At 39.5% G+C, this 16731-nt stretch overlaps 1 protein-coding gene and 1 long non-coding RNA gene across 3 annotated transcripts in view; one reads left to right on the top strand and one right to left on the bottom strand.

Moving 5' to 3' along the window:
* The window catches only part of LOC144994861 (uncharacterized), a 37832-nt gene extending 33631 nt beyond the window's left edge, over nucleotides 1-4201 (bottom strand). Inside the window, exons 1-2 of the long non-coding RNA XR_013658527.1 lie at nucleotides 4079-4201; nucleotides 3808-3877 (exon numbers count right to left, since the gene is read on the bottom strand). This is a non-coding gene — a long non-coding RNA (uncharacterized LOC144994861). The remainder of the gene's footprint in view (nucleotides 1-3807; nucleotides 3878-4078) is intronic.
* Nucleotides 1-16731, top strand: part of ntn1a (netrin 1a) — a 69143-nt gene that overhangs the window by 49526 nt on the left and 2886 nt on the right. The window contains exons 4-6 of one of the 2 annotated variants that reach the window (XM_004065783.5): nucleotides 3841-3990; nucleotides 6402-6455; nucleotides 14013-14087. In XM_004065783.5, coding sequence (XP_004065831.2) covers nucleotides 3841-3990; nucleotides 6402-6455; nucleotides 14013-14087 — 279 coding nt within the window. The remainder of the gene's footprint in view (nucleotides 1-3840; nucleotides 3991-6401; nucleotides 6456-14012; nucleotides 14088-16731) is intronic. The other variant, XM_020699728.3, reaches the window with a different exon arrangement.

The raw sequence follows: 16731 nt of genomic DNA, 5'->3' as shown, positions 1-16731 counted from the left end.
TAAATGTAATGAAACATACATGTAACTACTCCTTAATGTTAAACAACTAATTTATTTATTTATTATAACTTTTGAAAGTGACAATTACAGTTGCATAGAAAACATATGTTTGCTTGTTACTCTATCATAAATCCTTTTAAATTTGATTCTGTCAGGTTAGGTTATATGGACAGTGTTTAAGTCCTAATGTTTAGTTGCCCAATCTGATATTTCAAGGCAGATTCCCCCTATATATATATATATATATATATATATATATATATATATATATATATATATATATATATATATATATATATATATATATATATATATATATATATATATATATATATATATATATATATATATATATATATATATATATATATATATATATATATATATATATATAAATACACACCAATTTTTATTTTTTATTTTAAGAAATCAAAAACTTTTATGCTCTCGGGGGCCACATAAAATTACATGGAGGGCCACATTTGGCCCCCGGGCCTTGAGTTTGACATATGTGATTTAGAGTATGTTTATGTGAATTTTTCTGGTTTAATATACATTTTAGATAAAACAACATGCATTGTTGATTGTAAAATCAATATAAGTCACTGAAGGCAAGCAGAGTTCATACACACTGGCAATGTGTGGAAGAGGCCCTCAGCACCACAGCACCAGCCACCTAATTTACATACAGGACAGGGTACTGTTCAAATAAATGCATAAAATTGTGGAAATGAACAGAATGATATAGTAAAGCAAAGCAAATGTGGAAATATGGAAATAAAATATGGTACTGTTTCAGTAAATAAATGCATAAATTGTATGAATAAATAAATGTATAATAACTAAACAATAACACAATACTTAGAAGAAAATACAATGTGGACATGTATTCATTTATTTATCAGCAAAAATTGCTTAACTGTAATTTTATCTCTCTCCCTGCAATATGTTTTTGTTTATTTTTATTTACATCTTTTTTCGTCCTACATATCGTTCAGCCAGCGAGTCGAGCAATTCGTCATCCAAGAGGACGTGGAGTTTCTTTCAAGTCAGAGAGTAGAAGGAGACTGGCTGTTTCCCACCTGCGAACCATGTGCTCTGCAGCTTGATTTACTGGCAGACCTCTTAAAAACACACCCTCACCTCTAAAAATCTTGAACTCCTCCGACATCCTCCTTGATTCACAGACCCGAAGACGTGTCCGACCGGCCTCCACACGGTTTAGTCGGCCTAATCACAGCATCTGTTTATTTGAACCTGATGGAGGCAGTGACGGATGTCTCTGATGTCGGTACTCAAAGGCTCTTAAGGGGGCTTTGACTCTGATAAGAGGGCCGAACAAGCACCCGCACACGTGTAGCGAAGGACTGATAAGATTAGCAACAGAAGCCAAGACACAGGAAACAGGCAACAGGCAATATAGATAAAAGAAGCCGTTTGATAAAGAGGCAGCAGCTTGGTTCAACAAAACTTTAACGGGAAAATATACAGTGTTAAAGACCCACTCTGATGAAAATCAGGTTTTTTTTTGTGTTTTTAACATGTTCTGATGAGGGAGGACATGCATTTAAAAAATTAAGCTAAAAATTGCATTTCTGAGTATTTCTCTTTTCAAATATTTGTGAAACAGGAGCAAATGAAACAAAAAAAATGTAAAAGAGGTTATTTGTGACATACGCCCACAAGCTCCCTGCTCCGCTCTGCAACAGTGAAGGGAAGGGGGGGGTCTAAGGGCAGGGATGCCAGTTTACCTTAGTCAGTTTATTAGTTCAATTTAGTATTTTCCTATTGAACTCTATGTATTCATGATCCTTTTGAAGTTTATGTTTCACTTTTTCAATTACCAATACGAAGCCCATCGAGACGACTGTTGTTGTGAATTTGGGCTATGCAAATAAAATTGAATTGAATTGAAGGGGGGGTGGGGATGCCAGATTCCAACGATCCTGCCCACAACTCAGAGGCAAATTTCTGTTGAACTACATCTGCTGTGCCGTAACTATGTTCTAAAAAACGACACGGGTTACATTAACAGCAATTTTCGCACTCTGTACTTCAGTCTGTTCAAAGAAATGTTTAGTTTCCTTAAGCTATGGACACACCGGGCATGTGATGCACATTCAAGAGCCTGCTAAATACAGGTTTTATGCGCATTTAGCCCATGGTGTTCATACTGGACAAGCAGGGAGGGACTTCTTCCTTTCTTTTATTACTGTATACTAGCGCACATCTAGCACCTACAGTTGGAAAAAGGCTTGGTGCAAAATGTCGAAGTGGTGCAAATCTTTCTCCAGGCTTTTTCTTTCACATATCTATTTGTAAAATACAGTTAAAGACTTTGTGTCATAAAGTTCAGACCGGGCTCAAACCCCATTTACAAATTTCTCCTCTATGATAAATTTTCAAAGAGTTGGCACTTTTGTAAATTAAAAAGGACGCTTGATTGGTAAAAGTTTGACCTGCTTTAATTTTCGACGTGCATTCAATGGCTGTGCGTTTTCTATGTAGAGCCCAAAAAAAGTTGTGGAAACTTGTGTGCCATGCATAAACTGAGTTTTGAACCCGGAAGTCCGAAATGTGCATTTACGCACGTTTACATAGACTTTTCATTAAACGTGGCCACTTGAACACACGCTGCAGAGGGCGGTGTGAACGTAGCTTCTGGATAAACGTCTGAGTAAAGGTCAAGAACGATACATTTACATGATATGTCACATTCGTTCAGCTCTCATAACATGGATCGACAACTTTTTTTAATGGCTTTAAAAAATATATAGGCTAAAAATGTGTGTAAAGGTTTCTTTTTATGTCTATTAAAAGTTGGTTTTGTTACCATGGGAACAAATTGTAATAAATGGTTCTTTGGTTTGCAGTCTGAGCAGTCTAGTTCAAGAATAAATCCAAACCACTGAAACTCCCCACAAACCTCAAAGTACATGAGCTGAACGTTTAACGTTTTTGGGAGTGACAGGTGACACGATGCAGAGGAAAATCCCAGAGTTCACATTACCATTAAAAGTTAAGTCAGATTTTCCCCCCCAAAAGAAAAAACTTCAACAAAAAGGTGAAACTCTGGGTGTTGGAGTGGTAAGAGTATGGAGACTCACATGTTTGGCTTTGTAGGTGCAAATTGTGATTGATTCAAAGATCTGTTCTGGTCTGGATCACATTGAGGCTGAAAGTTATTTATGTTCCAAAATATTTGGGAAGAAGGGACTCTCAGACAGCCAGTCTTTTTTTTTTTTTTAACAGTGATTTCTAACCCGACAGGTTTGGCTGTGAAATAAATTAAACGTTTGGATTTGGGGTGAGCAATTGAAAAATGATTACATTCCTCCAGCATGTGTGTTTGATAGACCTCCCAGTTTGGGAGGAAGTGTGAAAGACATTTTGGGCACACGTTCAAAGCCCCGACATTAATCAGAAACAGGCTATTAGGATTATCCTCCATTATTTCATCGTTTGGTAAACATGCAAAAGCCGTTCTCCTGACTTTACCCATGCCAGCTGCAGGCAGCTCAAATATTAGCATACATGACAATTTCATTTGTGCTTCAACGTTGGCACTGAAGCAGCAAGGGGAACAAAAAAGGCCTGTCGACCTGCAGGAAGTGTGGCCTTTTGAGGGAAGCATTGTGTTTTTGTACCCGAGTGAGTCTTGTCCCTCTGTGCACGCCTCCACCTGCCTCTCACCACCCTGTTATTGTTACCACACCGCTACCACCTGCACTCTCTTTAGATAGTATTTTTATCTCCCTCCTATGTGTGTGTGTGTGTGTGTGTGTGTGTGTGTGGGAGACCACTCACTGTGCCTCTCTTTCTTCCTCTGTTTCCTCACAGCATGTGATTGCCATCCCGTGGGTGCTGCTGGCAAAACCTGTAACCAAACCACAGGACAATGTCCCTGTAAAGATGGCGTCACTGGTATCACGTGCAACCGCTGTGCTAAAGGGTACCAGCAGAGCCGCTCGCCCATTGCCCCCTGCATAAGTACGTGGAACCAGCCCTGTGTACCAATCTGCAATCATGCATACATGCACAAAAGAACACCCTCTTTTTTTTAACATGAAGCACTTACTGTGAATATTCCTAAATGTAAAATTTCCAAGGCCTTTTAAAGCAGGGCTGTCCAAGTTTGGCTCCTTTAGATTTTCCTTCCTGCTTGCTCTGTACTTCCTGCTGGACCAGGTGGGTCCAGTCAATCATAATTTTGAATCACCTGATGTAGCCAATCAGCACTGAAGATTTGGATTGAAAAAGAGAAAACAAGTTTGGGCAGCTGTTCTGCAGATTCCGGCACCGTTCCTCCCAATCTGCTGTTCTTTTATAATATAGCAGTAAAAATAAAAATCAGTTATTTCAATTTTCTACTACTTAAAGCAGAAAACCAAGCTTTAAAGCAACATATTTTAGGCAAAGCTCTCCTCATGTAAAGTTACTCTAAGAATGTTTTTTTCTGATTAGAAATAAATCTGCGCATTATTAAATTTTGTGGTCAACACAAAAACGATTTAGTGATTTTTGGGACTCGACGCTGAGGTGTAGAAAATGCACCACCACATTAAAACGATTGCCTCTAATCATTCACACCCTTCTTTCAGGGTCTCACAGATTGTCGAGTTTCTTTATGAGAGTTATATAACATTTGAGTTTGTGCGCCCTTTCCAGTGATGTCAGCCATAAATCTACACGAGGCAATAATGAGGTCCAGGCTCTTTATTTCTATGAAGTCCTGGCGGTGGATCAACAACAGCATCAGCACCTTTGGTCTTCCGCCGTTGTTATTTTCCAGCAATTGTTTTCTGTCAGTAAATGGTCAATAAAAATGAAGCATCGGGGTATAAAAATCCTTCGTCAGATTTTCATACAGCAGCGCTCAGTAGTGAAACATGGAGGCTTGTTTCCTTCCTCCCAGCTGTGAACATCTGATACCCAATCAAAAGACTTGATTCATAATTTTTTTTCCTCCCCTACCACACAAATACATCACTGTTACACACCTTTTCCCTCACTGTGTTCGCTGTCTGTGCATGCATTCATGTGGTGCAGGATCTCGCTGTCATGTTTTACTGTCCAATGAGCTCCACAAAACACAACAAGCAGGAATAGAGTGTGTTGTATCTTCTGTCACCAACTTGCTCCTTTGATGATATACGACCCCCCCCCCCCCCCACACACACACACCCCACCCACCCATCTCCATGCATGGTCTCTGTTCGTATCAGCTACTTCTTGTTCAGTTAAAGTCCAGCAGAGATGGAGGGAGGGGAGGGATGTTACACTGCTGTCACCACAGCAGCGGGACACAAAGGCAGACCAAACGGATAAACTGTGAAAAAAAAACGTACTTTTTCCAGCTGTCGTTCTGGCACTCAGAAAGGTCACAAAATAATGACCCTTAGGGATGCCATAAATATCATTTAGGCCAAGAACATATAGAACATAAGGGACAACATGCAGTCTAGCAGCATTCAACAGGAAGAAAGTTAGAAAAATTGAAATTCTGTTTATGCGACACAATGTAGTTCATGCTGCTTGGCAGAGAGATAAAATAAAGGAAAACAGCTGAGCTTAGCTAAGAAAATGAATCAACATAGGAGGAGGTGTTCAAGACACAGAAGTTGGCCTCATAGCATAAACTTGAGAAAAACAAGCATGATGTGAATTCATGTTATCAGAATTTATTTTACAATTTTAAATTTGTCGTTTTAACAATTTAAAGTTGAGTCATGTGACTCAAGCGGAGCTTTTTTGTCCTTGTGGACAAGGACGATTTCTATGGTGAACAGATCTAAATAGTAAAATAAAAAAATAATGTTTATGTTAAATATTTGCTAGGGCTTTATATTGAACAAAACATAGAATGGTTACAAAAAACAATTGGTAAAAATATTCAAATGAATGAAAACATATTCATGAGAACTTCTGTAAATGTAAGGTAGCTGAGCAGTCCACACAGATGGATCCCAATGATCAAATTAGGCCAGGGATTTAGTTAGTAGACCATCAGCTGAATTCTGGGAGGTCTGTCAAGTTAAAATATATGTAAATATATGTAAGACAGGATTATCAACTCAAATCCTGACATATATGTTAGGAGGTAGTATTTATAGTGATAAAAATGTTTTTTTTTCAGTCAGTCTTGCAGGAGACAGACAACCACTTAATTAAAAATAACAGCACTTTAGGGGCTCCGTACATAAGTGAGCTCATAGATTTCAGTATTTTTTTTCTTCAAAACACTAAAACCTTGGCCTGTGAAAAGTGATTCACATAGTAATAAAAAAGCAGTTTTATTTTATAACTGATTGGATTCTTGGTTATTAACTGTGGAATTCTTACTGTAGAAAACAAAAGGGTTGAATAATTTGTCATTGTTTTTCATGTTTCTCTTGGAGTAGAGATTCCAGTTTCCCCTCCAACGACTCCAGCGAGCAGCACAGAGGAAGCTTCTGGTGAGTACAGCTTCAGATCTCGAATCTTAAACCTCTTCAGACCCAAATACAGTAAGTTCATCTGTGGTTTGGAGGGGGAAAAAAGTGACGGATGCTGTGGAAATATTCAATAAATGGAAATGGGATTTTTTTCACCACTTTACTTCAGCTTCAGTATTTTTCCACCCGAGTTGAAAACAGACTACAGGATAAATTGGATCCCACATGCCTCTGCGCTCCTTATTAGGGTTTCATGAATATTAAATCCATTAGCAGCAGCTCTGGGATGGGCCTCTTTTAATCCCTCACACTTTCACAATTAATTAGCCTAACTGCGGCACAGCGGGGTGTTGGTATCCTGCTGGAACTGCAGGCAGGAGGTTTACTTCATGCAGTCATGATTCATCTCTTCAGAGTGTATTTTCCAGTCATCCTTCTCTATCGCAGCAAAGGACTAATGCGGTTGATCTTATTATTCAGCTCGTGATTCTGCATTTGTTAAGATAGACAGACAGAGAGAGAGAAAGAGAGAGAGAGAGAGAGATAGATAGATAGATAGATAGAGAGAGAGAGAGAGAGAGAGAGAGAGAGAGAGAGAGAGAGAGAGAGATAGATAGATAGATAGATAGATAGATAGATAGATAGATAGATAGATAGATAGATAGATAGATAGATAGATAGATAGATAGATAGATAGATAGATAGATAGATAGATAGATAGATAGATAGATAGATAGATAGATAGATAGATAGATAGATAGATAGATAGATAGATAGATAGATAGATAAAAGAAGATAAAAAAAACTTGACAGAAATAACAGTGTGCAAAATGAATAAATAATGATTAAAAGAGTGTTTTAATTTTTTTTTAAGTTTATTATAAGATAGGTGCTTTCCTTTGTCAAGTGCAGCCACTCTGATAAAAAAGTTTATTAGATCAGATTTTGAACATTGTTTGTTTTAAACCTTTTAAAAGCCCACTCCATTGAAAATTGCTTTTTTGGTGTTCCTCATATGTTCTTGTAGCATTTTTCTCATGATGAAGGACATATATAAATATATATATAAAGAAAATTAAGGTTAAAATTGCATTTTTTAAGTATTTTTCTTTACAAATCGCCGTGCATCAGAACCAGCCACAACAAAAAAAGCAGTTGAAAAAAAAAAAGAGTATTTTTGACGTAGAAAATTCGCTCCCTGCTCCGCTCCATTCTGATGCATCCACTTGCAGATAAAAATAGATCAATGTACGTTTTCATTTTCTGAGCTGACAACTGTATGGCTAAATAGATTTAATATTTTCTCTCCATTTTTAATCACCTGTGATGTTAGGCTGGGGTTGTGAGGAGCTGTTAGGTAGCGGGAGAGCATGTAAACAGACGGATGACGGGAAGTATCCGTCTGTATAAATGTACTCCTGCTGCACTGCAAAAACTATGTCCTAAAAAAAACAACACAGCTTTATTGATGTTGCCTAAAAACGGTATCATCATAACTAAAAGACCACTGGGAACACATAAAATAGAAAAAATGGTGATGGGATTGAGACGAAAAAAAAGCAGCTAGTAGGTGACGTCAAGAATATTACCAAGAAGAAATCGGGTTCTTTCAATTTTAGAGTAAGTCTGTTTTGCATTGAAAATAATTAACAACCCTCTTCTTGGTGCATATTCCAAGAAAAGAAAAAAAAAACTATTTATGAGCAAAGATTAGTTTTAATCTGTAGAAATTCCCTGCACAAGTCTGGTCATTTTTTTTCTTCTCATGGTGGAAAAAGTTGAGTCATCTGGCTCCAACTGTGTTTCTCCTGTCTCCCCCATGAAGTCGCAGGAGGCCCAAACGTGCGTGTGTGCGTGAAGGCTGCTGCAGCTGTTGTTGGCCCCGCGTGGTCCCTGCACAGCCTCAGCACAGGCGGGATATAGCGCCGGCACCCCCGACCCTCCTCCACCTCTTTCATTTCTTCTCTTTTCAAGTCTCTTTTCACTCTTTTCCACCTCCTTCGTCTCCCTCTGTTTCACGCTTTGTTTTCGAATAACACTGTGGGTGGTGAGGCGCTGGAATATTTGGGGTTTTCTTTCGCAGCCCCCCACCCCTTAGTCAGGGCTCCGTCTACTTCTGGAGCGTAGAGACATTTTTTTCACGGCTTGTATCTCATGGATGGAGGTAATCGGAAAACTACACATTTTTTAAAAGGTGATGTCATCTTAATGTCTGAAATTCTCTTCCAATCACCTCCTTGCAGCTCTTTTGGTGGCAGCTGGTTCAGCAGAAGAGCCTAAACTCCTCCTAAACTTTTTACATCCTTTACAAGATCCATGTATTCTCTTAGCACAATCAGGTATTTTTTAATATCTATAAGGGCAGACACTCTCAGCCTCAGTGCCCTGATGATCCAAATGAAGCCCACAGATCTTTTTTTAGATACACAAACACTTGCACTCGACGTGCAACTCCAGCAGCTATGATATCACCTAGTCTGTGATTGCGACCAGATGTGTGTAAGCGTGGGTTTGAACCTTTTTTTTTGGTCAAAAATTAAATGTTAAATACTGTTATTAACCTTTGTTCACATTCATTTTAGCTCCATGAGCAAAGAAAATAATCCATCATGGTAATGAATCGTCAAAAGGATTGCCAAAAGCTTCAGGTGAAAAGAGGTCATTTGGTATTCTGATGTGAAAGAAGAGAAAAGGAGGAGGTGGAAGGATGGATGAAGCAGTTTAGCAGATCACGCACGGGTTTTAAGAGGACATAAATGTGGAAAAATGATGGACTCAGAGAGCGGCAGGTGCTGCGTTACTATAAGAAGGGAGCAGAGAAGGGGGTAAAAGGAGTGGATATTAATTTGTCTCCTGCAGGAGGGGTCCCCCCCCCCCCCCCTCTCCCTCGTCGACCACACGGAGGGCTGGAATGCGTGGAGAATAGCGCCGATGGTGTGGCCCAGACAAAACACACATTGTACTGGCAGGTCATGGATGGTGTGAGTTGCCACTCCCACAGGTCACGACAGAGACGTCCACATGGCAACGAAATGTTTAGGAGATTAAGCGCTGCAACCTGCAGCGGCCGCTCGGGTGAGAGCAGCTCAGGATGATGAGGAGTGGGAGAGCCGGGAGTGACGACGACGCACTCCATGTATGTGTGCGTGACACATCTGAGGCTGGAAGTGATCAGAATCTGCGGCGGACCCCTCCTTGGATTTTTTGAACATGAGTCTTGCCTCGCACACTCTCTGCTGTTTTTTTCTGCACTGCACTTTGGCACGGGATCTTAGAAGGATATTAAGTTGTGCAAAAGTTTGAGAAAAGGAAAAAAAAAATACTGAAAGAAATGCAGACACAGAACCACAAACACATTTTTAGGGGGGGCGTGTGGGCTGGGTTGCTTTAACTGATTCCTCTTTATTCCTCCTAGTAATGACAGATAGGCCGGACTCCAAAATAAAAATGTAAAATCAGGTCAAAAAGAAGCAGCCTGAGACAGATTTTACTCAACAGCACAGTAAGAAAGGAGGCGGGAGGGGGGGCTTTAGTCCTTTCTTTCTGCCCCTGCTGGATGGGGTCCAAACTCACAGCTCTAATGTGAGCAGTCCAGTGAGGAGCAGAGGAAAACCGTGCAGGGCAGCACACAGGGTGCTCTGATCTAATTACATGCTTTATTTGCTACAATTTGTTTCTCAATCAGTCTAGTTGAAAGCAAGAGCCCTCCTCCTGGGGGCCATCTTTCACACCTCCTTGTTTCACTGCAGCGCCTCTGGCTGTGTTCAAACATTTTACCTTGTAACCACAGTCAGTGTTTGTGTTTTTGGGTCTTTTCAAGAATCGGCTGCTAGAATCAAATATGTTCGCTTTTGCAGGCTGCGCGGAATGTTTTACCCGGTCTTTTCTGAGACAGATTTTTCTTTTGGGTCTGGCTCGAGCATCAGCATTTATTCTAGAGCAGGGGTCTGCAACCTGAGGCTGCAGAGCCACATGCCACTCTTTTATATCTCTGTTGCAGCTCTTTGGCGTTAAAGAAAAATGCTAACAATTTGAATAAACGTTAAGTTAGTTGAGCACATATTCTAACTTATGCTGCACAAAAAAGTATAGTTGGTCAGAGGCAAAGTTCTTAAATGTTTACATGGATAGATAAAAAAGAAAAGGATTTTACACCAATGCTGACATGTTTATTTTTAATAGAAAAAGGAAAAAAAAGGATGAAGATGCCCCAAAGTCATGATGATATAGTGTACTTTATTTTGAAAGGAAATTCTATGTGCTGTTGTCAAAATGAAAATAAGTTGTTATTTATAGACAAATACAATGTTTTATTTATTGTTAATGCTTAAAAGCTACATTTTATAAATAAATTGCAAAAGTATTCCTTCTAATATGCTGCACTGCATCACTGAGCTGGTTTACTTTTCTTTGATAAAAAGTAGTGCTGCTCATCAGCAGGTAAGCGGGCAAATGCTAATTGGGGGCCCCTGGGGGCTGTCCAGCTTTAAATTCTGTCTATAAAGACGTAAATAATACTTTTTAATAGCCATGTATATTTCGTGTTTTTTTTTTCTTTTTAAAAGCATCTTTAATCTTTAAATGACAAGAATTTGTGCAAATTAGGTGTTGGGATATTTATTATGCGAGGGTTGAGAACAGTGTGGTGGCGGCCACCTGTGGATTTTTGACCAGCTCCGTCAACAGTGAATAAACTTGAAAAAATTATTTTTATTTATTCGAAAAGAAATAAATTAATATCTACATTTAGCGTGAAGTCCTTTAATTTTTTTTTTAGATTATTCAGTTTTAAACAGTATAAAGCAAAGCGACATCGCTATTATCGATTGGGATGAATTTTTGATTAATGTTTTTTGCTGCAGCCTATCTGATGTTTACACAGCTTAGAATCTTTTTATATGCAGCTCAAAGTTTGTTTTTTATTCTTTTAAAGGAGGACAAATAAGTCTCCAGTTGTGAAAACAGCTACAATTGTGAGTGCAATAGTGTGAGTGACATCTATTATACCAGTTTTAAAAAGTTGCCATGTGGGTTTTTTTTTTTTGTGTGTCTTTCATGCAGTTTAGGGATGTTTTAAAAATCAAAAATGGCCAACATTTTTCAGCAAGAAAAAATTCTGTAGATGCAGTCCGTGTCTCATGACCCGACTGATAAAGCCAAAAGTGCGATTTCTAAGAGGGCCTTGGTTCCCGCCTGTGCTGAAGGACCTGCTGTCGCCTCTCAGCACACTGTAAAGCTCCGGCTAAAACTCTGCCTTTCTATTTTTTGCCTCAAAGCAGTGAAGACGATTAGTTTAATGGGCCGTGTGGTACTTTGATACCAGGGGGCAAAGGTCCACCTCTCGGTTACAAACTTCAGAGCCCTGAAAGGCTGCAAACAAAGCGCTGTGGTAACTACATCTACTCGGAACATGCAAAGCACATTTCAGCTCAGTATTACAAGAGCGCTTCCAGCACTGCCGCTTGCAGCGTCGGCACAAAGGGGACGTTTGTCCTCACTGTAGGGGACGGCCTGGCCCTAAAGAGGGATCTCGGGGTGCTCTCAGCGGGGCCCGAGCTCAGTCTCGGGGGTACACTAATGGGGAATGAAAGGCTATTAAAGGGAAGTATCGTGATGGCACTGGGGGGAGTCTAGGAGAAAACAAAGCTTCCTTTCCGCAGCCCCCAACTTCCATTATTTACATGGTAATCAGGTCCAGCTCATAGACTTCTCTGTTTATTTGCTTTTATTGGTTCATTTCTTCAACCCCCCCTTTCCCCACTCACTTCCTCAACCACGATGAAGTGTTTCAGGGTTTACTTCTTCATATATTTTTTTAATTGTTCGGTCACCTCTGTTCTCTATCTTCCTTCTCTTCTTCTGGTGCATTGTTTTCTGACATATCGTTCCCCGGGCAACCGCTCTGTAATGGAGCGTAAAGGGCGAGTGAAGATCAGCTCACATTTGTGATGCTCAGTCAAATTCAGATCCCAAAGAACCCCATGATACTCACTCTCCATGCAGCTCTTTGGTCATGTTTCTTTTTATATCCCTGCTGGATCATTTTATAGTCACTATAGTCACAACATCTGCAGATCTTTTTGTGTTGAAGTTGGTAAAGAAATGCAGGAGCACCACATTTTTTTTTCTTTTGCAGTGAACTCTTAACCTAGATGAAAACAATCAGTAAGATGCAACTGTGCCCCCAAATTTCTGTGACAAAACAGAACTGTGAGGTGAATTTAGACCCCACAGCCAGAAATTTGTTCATGGCTCCAGAGTGGACCCCCCCCCTTCCCAAAAAGGGTGCTCTGCCTAATGCTTCATGGATGGCCAGTTTTCCCTTCCTGACCTCCCTTTGTGTGGCACTGACCCCCCCCCAACTTCCAATCCCTCAAATAGCCGCCATCCCGGAGCGCTCTCCACCCCCGTCCACGTAAATGTGAAAGCTCGACATGCTCCTCTGCAGGGGCCTTGAGGTGATCCCTTTTTTTTTTCCCTAAGGTCAGGGTGCTGAGGTGACAAGTGAGGTGATGTTTAAACCGAGGTGGGGGTGGGTTTAAAGATAGGGTGGTCTGCATGGGCCTAACTCATTCCCACAGTCTGACAACCAGTGAATGGGAGGACGGACGGCTGCGATAATTTGTGGCCTTTAGAAGCACGCGGGGCGTCGCTTGCGGCGAGGATGCAAACGTTCCAGCAGCTCAGCGACTTTTTTTATTCTAATATTTGGACCACATTTGGCAACAAGAAAGTCTGACCACAAAAAAAATAAATTTTAAAGAGAATTGTTGCCCTGCAAAAACAAGGATTTATTTAAATTAAACTTAAACTTGAGTTTAAACTTAAAACACCTTTATATTTAGGTTCACTTAGTTATTTTATGCTAAGCTAACTTTATATATGAAACTTCACAGAGTAAATACAAAAAAAAAAAAAAATAAGTAAAATACTTTTTAAAAAAAGTGAAAAAAGAAAATATATTTTTATGATATTTATGCAAATAAAATTGTTTTGTTTTTTTCTTGTTTTTTGTTGTGATCCAATTTAAATTTTCATAAATTGTTAAGCATATTAAGTTAAAAAAATTAAGTTAGCAGAGAAACAGTAAAGATAAATATTTTAGTTTAGTTGTAAGCACTATAGAAAGAACAAACATTAAATCAATAAAAGATTTTCCTTCTTTTTCATTTCATAACACCATTGTTTTAAAAATGAACCCGAAAGAGTGTCCTGCTTTAGCATAGCACTTTAAAAATATGAACAAAAAGAATTGCTGCTTTAATCTAGATTTTTATGCAGGCATTTTATTAGAATTTTTATGCTTTTTTATCCAGATATTAGTTTTATTGATAGAAGGGTTTAAATAATTTTACTACTTTCTTTGATCTGTTTTCTAAATATATATTTAGATTTTGTTTTTACTCGAGTCCTAATTTTAAACGTTTTTTGTGGTGTTCAATACAAATGTCCAAGCAACGTATTATATACATAAAAACGTTGAAAAAAAATCGCATTTCTAAAGAAAATTAATATCCATTGATTATTTTCTTGCAACACGTCCACCTAACTTTATATTTCTTTGTTTTTTTCTTGCAGATTGTGAATCTTACTGCAAGGCATCAAAAGGCAAACTGAAAATCAACATGAAGAAGTACTGCAAGAAAGATTATGGTGAGTCTACAATCAACACATTTGACATTTTAATACCAGAAACCCCTTTAGGTAACTCTTCATTTGTGAGGAGCTGCTGCTGTTTACTGATGTCTGTGTCTCTGAGAAAACAAAGGATCAAACAAAGGAACAGAAGGAAAGCCTGAGGGAAACACTACCTCCAATGTGTGTGTAGAGGTGTGAAGGGTTATCCCTGAGCTTTTAGGACCTCAGCAGAAACGGTAACACCTACAGATCCTCATTAAGCCAACCCACTTCCCCCCACAACCACAGAGTTTGTTGCTGCATTCCTGCGACCATCCGTCTGCCGTGCCATTATAGGTGTGGATAAGGCGTGTGACCTCTCCCCTTTACCCGTCCTTCTGTCCCTCTCCCTGATCAGCGGCGTCCTGTGGCATACTACAGCGGTTTGACGGACAGGCCTTTACTTTGTTCTCTGGGGGATTTGGAGTCAGGGTCAGCTTATGGACACCTCCTCTTCCACCCATGGCGAGTTTACTGTTGGTGGTGTGAGAAAAGCTTGAGCTGCTTTAAAGCTGCTGAAGAGCTGTGCTCCTGTGGTCTGGCGTGCTGTGACAGTATGCAGCTAAAAGATTTCAAAAGTCAATTTGATTCCAAATTTGGCAGCTGTTTAACCTGCAGTGATGAAAAGCTGACTCTGCAGTAGACTGAATACTCTCTTTAATGAACAACTATTATCCTCCATACTGATTCGCCATGTGTTGCATGAGTGTCAGAATTTACTGGTAGTAGGAGACAACGGAGGCACTTCATTAAACCAAATCAATTTGTGTTTAGATTTAGGACATTTTTGTTATTGTTGGATGGCAGAACAAGATTTAACATGTAATAAATACATAACTATGAAAAACATAATAAAGGTCATAAATGCTTGTGGTGGTTCTGCTGAAGGACTGCAGACAAGCACAGTACATAGAAAATCTAAATCCAAACACTTCAAAAACATAAACATACCCATTTAATACCATTAAAAGATTATTTGAGAAATAACTTTTTTTTTATCCTCTGACATATTAAAGGGTGGAATTAATCCAAAGGAGACACTTAAAAAAAGAGTTTCAAAACATTTTGCAAGTAGATTTAAACTAAAACCAGAAAAGTTGGTCAGAAGCCTTTGAGATGACATTACACAATTGGCTTTACAGCCCCATCTGCCATATCAGGGCTGCCTGACCCTCATAGTCTACCTGTCCAGGTGTCCGTTCCCTACTCCCAGTTGGATTCTGATCGTATGCTTTGATTGGCTGAGTAATTCAAATAGTAGGACGTAGGGTTTGAGCATTATATGCAGCGCTGGACACGCAACCATCCATCTGTGTTTCCATTTAAAGATTGGTACAAAACAACCAAAAGTTCATTGAATTTAAGTGGATCTGATCTTCAAAGTGCTTTTTTATCTCTTAATATGATATTTAAAAAAAAAAAAAAAAATAGAAACCTAAAAAGTGCTTTTTTGGAAAGCAGCCTTGCATTGCTGTTCACAAAAAATATGAAATTCCAAAGCGATGAGTTAAGGTTTTCCTCCTAATGCTAGAAAGATGTTTGGCTCCATCAGCTCCGAGCTGAAGGTTAAACCTGTGTCCCTGAAACAGAGAAGGCCGTCTCTTAAGTGCATATACATTTAATGGAGCCTAAAACTATCTGGTCAATGTAATTCATATTGATGCATGCTGGGATATGATCCCTGAGAGATGGCTGTCCGACCTCAGAGAACTACATCAGTTCATTGCTCATGTGATTTCACAGAGTGTCTATCTAGCTGACGTGTCTAACAGCCCTCTCCCGTCTTCTAATCACATTACAAATCACACTGCTGTGTCAGTAGTGGGGAGAGTGCACTGGGAGCAGTATGTGCTGGACTGCAGGCCAGCGTTCAGAAAAAACACAATTTCAACCACAAGAGTCCATTTAGGAAAATACTGTAGCATTTCATTCACTGTATATCCTTATTATTTATAGTTACAAAGCTTGCCATGATTTTTAACAGCACTTGCTGTTAAAAAATGTATCAGCCTAATTGATTTGTAAGAAACTGTCCTGCTTTTAGTCTCACCAGCTGATGCAGGATCAGAGGAGACTGTATATGGAGAGTCTTTTGCTGAAGTCTAAGGCCTTAGTCACAACTGCCCTTACGGGTGGAAATGGCCTGTCAGCGGGCGAAAAACAGGCAACTGGAAACCTGTACCTGTACCTGTACCTGTACGGGGGCACGCAGGCGGCCCTAACCAAATGTCAAGGTCGGAGACCACTCAGTGAACCCATAGAGTGAAAATGTTCATGTGATCACACCTCGCCACACTTTGTGCATCCAGCATTTGAAATGTGTTTGACCGGCAGAAGACAGGACAAACAAATACAGGAGGGCTCAAGAAAAGAAACCAGATACAAAGAGTACAGATAGAACCCAAACAAATGTGAACACAGATGTTGCTGATTAGTCCAAACTCAGGGATAAGAATTTGGACTCGACACTGACTTGAGCCCCACTTAAGTCTCATATGTAGAGACTTGAGATTTGGGACTTGAGGGCATCACTGTCAGGTCTAAAAACAAAAACTTTCTTCACAATGTCTTTGCGTTGGGACTGCAGAATAAACTTCATTTATTTGATAAAGGTTGGATT

This window comes from Oryzias latipes, chromosome 1 (genome assembly GCF_053564925.1).
Source record: "Oryzias latipes strain Hd-rR chromosome 1, Olatipes_Hd-rR_3.1".
Taxonomy (NCBI): Eukaryota; Metazoa; Chordata; class Actinopteri; order Beloniformes; family Adrianichthyidae; genus Oryzias; species Oryzias latipes.
Note: the sequence above shows the minus strand (reverse complement) of the source record. Positions and strands in the feature narration are given on the sequence as shown.